Source organism: Uranotaenia lowii, chromosome 1 (genome assembly GCF_029784155.1).
Source record: "Uranotaenia lowii strain MFRU-FL chromosome 1, ASM2978415v1, whole genome shotgun sequence".
NCBI classification, from domain to species: domain Eukaryota; kingdom Metazoa; phylum Arthropoda; class Insecta; order Diptera; family Culicidae; genus Uranotaenia; species Uranotaenia lowii.
Genome location: NC_073691.1, coordinates 148,569,094 through 148,574,926, shown reverse-complemented (window position 1 = coordinate 148,574,926; position 5,833 = coordinate 148,569,094). Strand labels below are relative to the sequence as shown.

At 38.6% G+C, this 5,833-nt stretch overlaps 1 protein-coding gene across 2 annotated transcripts in view; it reads left to right on the top strand.

Annotated features, from left to right (window-relative positions):
• LOC129740465 (uncharacterized) overlaps positions 1-5,065 on the top strand; it is a 156,468-nt gene extending 151,403 nt beyond the window's left edge. For both annotated transcript variants that reach the window (XM_055732151.1, XM_055732152.1), the window contains exon 2: positions 3,018-5,065. In XM_055732151.1, coding sequence (XP_055588126.1) covers positions 3,025-4,263 — 1,239 coding nt within the window. In that variant the 5' untranslated portion in view covers positions 3,018-3,024 and the 3' untranslated portion in view covers positions 4,264-5,065. The remainder of the gene's footprint in view (positions 1-3,017) is intronic.
• Positions 5,066-5,833: the final 768 nt, after the last annotated feature.

Genomic DNA, 5,833 nt, shown 5'->3' with positions numbered 1-5,833 from the left:
TGGGACCATTCATCAAAGGCTGGAAATGATTAATTTTGTACACCGAAATCACAAAACCTAAGAATAGATTTATTTAGAAGACATTGATAAATTTAAAGATAAAAACACTAAGGTTTTTAACTGTTTCGGATTTCATAGTACAATCATTTCTGGTCATCGACCAAGGATATAGCGCCTTTACTCGCTCTTGAAAATAAAGAAGAGAAACGGAAAAGATTAGTGGAACATAAAACCTTCCGAGATCTGTTAGAAACTCGAAAGGTTCTTCAGTATTCGCCTTTTACCCTAGGATGAAAAGAGTGAGTTTTTGAAGCACAAAGAAAACCGATCAAGATGAACTTTTCACATAATATTAAAAATTTAACCAATATACAATACCATACCATACTTACAATTTTTTTAAAACATATGTTTACATACATACATGTATGTATGTATGTGTGCTATTTTAGATTTATATAATAATTTATATAATAAAATAGTTAGACATTTTTAACATCTTACCTCGTACCTGCTATTTGAAAAGCATACTTATATTGCTGTAATGAAAGGATACTTATCTTTATAGCATAAGAGCATTCGTAAAAACTTAAACGGCCCACAAATCAGCCCTAACCATTTTGCTGGTCGCAGCATGCCGAGGTTTCTATAGCGATCGCCCAAGCACATAACAAATTTTCTTTCACATCAACATGACATGGCCATCACTATTTTAAAACAGCCACTGATATTGATTGATTCGCAGCAAACTTTTCATTATCAGCACGTATAATAACCACCATCATCTTCTCATATAAACACATTTTCACTTGAAAAATTAGGAACAGATCTTAGGGTTTATTCATTAGCCAGTATGGCACTTTTTTCCTCACAGTAGCAGCTACTTCTTATGGCTTTTAATTATGATTTATAACCCACCAGCACTAGGGAAAATTGCTTTCACTATTTCACATTAAAACAGTATTCATTCGTTTGAAAGATAAGCTTTCAAATCTTTGAAAACTTTCATTTTCCGAACCGTACCGAATAATCTTTGCATTGAAACATACAAATAAGGGAGTTTTTCTCCGTAATCCCGGCTCCTAAGGAGATTGACAATACATCTGAACACTAGAAAAAAAAACAACTTTCCACGGCATTGTTGAAAAGCACAACTTTAACTTTTCTCGAAACATTGTTTTTTGACGATTTACTATGAGTTTCACTTGAAAAAACATTATTTTTCCGAAATCTTTAATCAGCACACCTGAAAAAGTCAGATCATCAAATAATCACGAAGTCAGAAAGTTTAAATTTGTAAGTCAAAAAATAAGAAAATTAGAGAGTTTGAAGATTGTTAACGAAAGAAAGCCGAAAAATTCTTAAACCAAAGGTCAGAAAGCCAGAAGGACAGTAAATAAGGCAGAAAATCAAATAATCTTGAATTCGGAAAACCATAAAGTCAAAAAAAAAAATGAAAGTAAAATTACCAAAAATTTAGAACATCAGAAGGCAAAAAAAATCTAAAATTCAAAAGTTCTGAAAATCAGATAATCTCGAATCGGAAAGGCCGAAAATTTGATTTGTATGTTAAAAAGCTAGAAAAGCAGAAAGTCAGGAAATTCAAAAGAAAGTTAAAACGTCATAAATCTTAAACTTCAGAAGTAGAAAAGTCAGAAAGTCCTAAATCAGGAAGTCAAAATAACAGTAAGTATAAAAAGTCAGAAAATCATAAAATCGTGAATTCAGGAAACTCTTAAGTCAAAAAGTTTGAAAATAAGATATTAAGGAAATATTAAGAGACGGCCGTTAGGGGTAAACGCGGCAAAACAAGTTTTTTTCTTCTGAAGATGGCTTAAGCTCAGTAGGCCGAAACGTAAAAAACAGGGGCGGGATTATGGAACTCGAAACATTCGAGTTTCGTTCGATTCGACCGACTTTGGCATTACCGATCTTGAACGAGCTCAATTCGAATGGAACGTTTCGAGATGATCTACTACCCGGTTTACTCGAAATCTAGTACGTTAAAATTTAGAACTCGAACGAGATACGTAAAACGATTGTTGAAACTCGAAACGAGTATCTCGAATCGAATAGGATTCATAATTTCACCCCAGCAGTTTTAATTTCGTCCTAAATAAATCACCCAAAAATCATCAATCAAAGAAAACCATTGAAAAGTGCGGTGATCAAAACCAAACAAAAAAAAAGACAGAACCCAAAAACTAAGTCGGAAAGTCAGAAGGTTTAGGCTAGTAAATTAAAAAGTTAGAAAAGCGAGAAGTAAGAAAGTTTATAAGTTGAAAAGTCAGAAAGCTGGAAAATCAGAAAATTTCAAAAGACAGTCAATAAGTCAAAAAGAGGGTCAGAAAGTCCCAAAACTTGAGGACAGATATTAAGAAAAACAGAAAGTAGAAAAAACTAGAAATTCAGAAAATCATGAGGTCAAAAAGTAAGGAAACAGAAATCAAGGATTAAACAATTTTCAAATCTGGAAATTAGGAAGTCAAAATGTCAGATAGCCAAAAATTTAGAAGTTCAGAAAGTTGGTAATTCATTAAGTCATTAATTCAGAAGTTTCGGAAGAATCTTAGAAAGTCTGAAATAGAGAATGTCAAGAATAACGTCAGAAAATTAGAAAGACTACAATGAAGTCAGAAAGTCAGAAACTTAGAAAGCCGGGATGTCGGAAAGTAAATAAGTCTGGAAAATAATGAAGTCAGAGTTTGAAAAAAAAGTTCAAAACTCATCCATGTTTTTTTTTTGCAGAATTTTGAAGTTTACATGAGTAAATTCAAACTTTCAGGTTTGTATGGGAAAATTGAATATTTTGTACTGAAAAATCATCATCGTTCTTTATTCTTCTATGGAACCAAGTCTGCTTATGGTTTTTGTGACAATTTATAAATCTCTTAAGAAAATTTTCCGTTGAACAACTTTGTCGAAGACCGTAACTTTGACTTACTTAACTTAATAATTTTAACCGTATTCAATTTTTATCTAATTCCCATTCTCTCGTTTTCTCACTTCCATTGCAGATATAAAATGACCTCGGTTACAACGAGCACCCACTTCTTCCAGAACGGCACCGCCGCCCAGTTCGAGTACGTCCTGAATCTGTACCCGCAGGTGCTGAAGCTGAAGGCGGAAAACCGCGGGGTCGGTAAAAAGCCGGAAAAGTTGATACGGCTGGACGACTGGTACCAGAACACGCTGCCGAAGTTGATCGCCAAGCGCGGCAAGGATGCCCACCTGGTGCACGAGGAGCTGGCCCAGACGATGGAATGGAAGCAAACCCGGGGCAAGTCGTACCCGCAGCTAACGCACCTGATCAAGATCAACACCCCGAGGGCGGTGATGGTGGAAACGAAGAAGGCCCTGAAGAAGCTGCCCAATCTGGAACAGGCCGTCAGTGCCCTGGTCAATCTGAAAGGAGTCGGCATAACGATGGCGTCGGCTGTGTTGGCTGCTGCGGTTCCGGAGACGGCACCGTTTATGGCCGATGAATGTTTGAATGCCATTCCGGAGTTTGAAACGGTGGATTACACGGCCAAGGAGTATCTGAAGTTCATCACCTACATCCACCAGACGATGGATCGGTTGAACAAGGAAATCCATGCCACCGATGAGCCGTCGGCCGATCCAGCTGCTTCTGCGGAAGGTAACGGAACTGAGGAAGTTGCTGTTGAGGCTACCAATGGGGAGAAGAAGGTGAAAAAGTGGACCGCGCACAAGGTTGAGCTGGCCTTGTGGGCTCACGCCGTCGCCTCGGATCTGAATCCGGACTTGCTGAAGGATATGCCGGAAAGCAATGGAGTTGCGATGATCACCAACGGTAATACCATTGCTCACGACGAGGATTCTCAAAACGGACAGGAAGCTTCGGAGGAAAGCAACCAAGATGGGGATTGTCTCTCCAAGGACACATTGATCACAAATGGAACGGAGAATGCGGACAGTTTAGATGTGTCGGAGAATGGTATATCCAACCAGGAGGATGCCAGCGTAGATGCAGCCAGCAACGAAGCGCCAGTTGTGTTGGCCAAAACTATGCCAGCTGACAGTCTCGATGATTGCGCAAAGTCTGGCGATAGCTTAGATGGGCCCCCAGCTACTGCCGTTGACGCTACCACTGCTGCCGTGGCCACGCTCTGCACTGCCGATGGGGACGTCGTGGCCGATAGCGATTCCCAGAGTAGCAACAGCCAAAAACGTCCGCTGTACTGCGATGAGACTTCCGAAGATCAACCGGAACTGAGCGCTCCCAAGCTGATAAAACTCTGAACGTCGCTCTCCACCCAAGTATAACACACAACATTCAATTTTTTCTTAAGTTTCACCCCCACTCTCCCAAGTTGGTTCTTTAGAGTATGCAAGCGAATGAACGAGCGAGCATTCAAACATTTTGAATATTAGATTGTGTCGTAAGGAAGTTCGTTAAACCGAGGTGTGACCGCTTTTCGCGTGAGTGTATTAATTACCCCTAAAAAAAACCGCCCCGGATCACTCCAAAAATCCACCAGCATCAGCAAGCATCCAGTTCGGAAATCCACCAAACCTTATTTATATGAAACACCTGTCTGCACCAACCAACTACTCAAGGAAATGAAGAGCGCCAGCGACAACAACACCACAAAACATACAAAAGACGAGAGACTGCAGCAACTTTGCGCCAGAAAACAAATCGAGCACCATGCCTTCTCACTACTTAACACTAAATTGCTTGAAAATGTCTACTTTTGTGTAATTTTATTCGTAATAATTTTATTTACAAGTATCAGCATTATCGTATTTACGTTCCCTCACAATAGGACCCATGGCAAGCGTTTTATTGAAGGAATCAATCATCAACAAAGAAACGAAAAACCCATTTATCTTAACACAAAAAATAATAAAACGAAAAGAAACTAAACTAAAAAAAAACAACGCTCATGATTTAGCTTTTAGGTTTATCCCATAATTCAAGGGTTCCCACACGCGACCGTTTGTGCGGATCCGGAAGTGGTGGTATTAAGTAAAGACAGAAATGTAATCAACAACAACAGAACAAAATTCAGAATAATAACAATGACCTGGTCTCTTTTAATTTGTTTGTTTCATTTCAATGGAAAATATTGAAATACGAATAACTCCCCCCTTCCCCTTTCTCTTTATTGATTTGCGCGAATCAACCCCGGTCGGTTGTTTTTTGTTTTTGTGATGCCTTTTTTCAAATTTACACATTGGGTGGTGGATGGAAAATATGAAAGTTTGTAACATGTCAACCACATCGTCTCTTATGTGTTACCATCGGTTTTCTACCAACGATTGAATCAAAACGAAACCTAACAATATTGCTTTTAGCATCGTAAATTGTCGTCCTCCCGTGTAGCAAGGGTTCATTGCATTGATATACCAGCGATCGGTGCTGCTGTTTTGTTTCTGCAGATTGAAAGCCTTTTTTCTATTGAAGCTGGTAGAGCGGGTTGAACTTTGTCGCAACTAATAGAAATGTTTTCATTTCGAAACTATCATGTGTTATGTTGTTTTCTTTCTGTGGCTGAAACAAGAAAAACATTATGGCATCACTACGTGGATGGAACTCTGAGGACGACTATATAGAATACAAATATAAAGCGGCTCAACCAGAATCAGTCCTCGATTTCCTAGAGATAAAAACCCAATTACTTCTGAATTTTACTAGCCAATTCAGAATCCTTTTCATACAGTAGGTAAGAAAGTCTTAAATTTAAAAAAGGAAATTTCTTGCGTCCTACGTCAGCAAGTTTTCATTACCCTGATGCTCAAAAGACCCTGCCCTGATGCAGTTTGTATTGTATGTCATTGAATCTCGGCTCTTTAAGTCTGTCAAGCC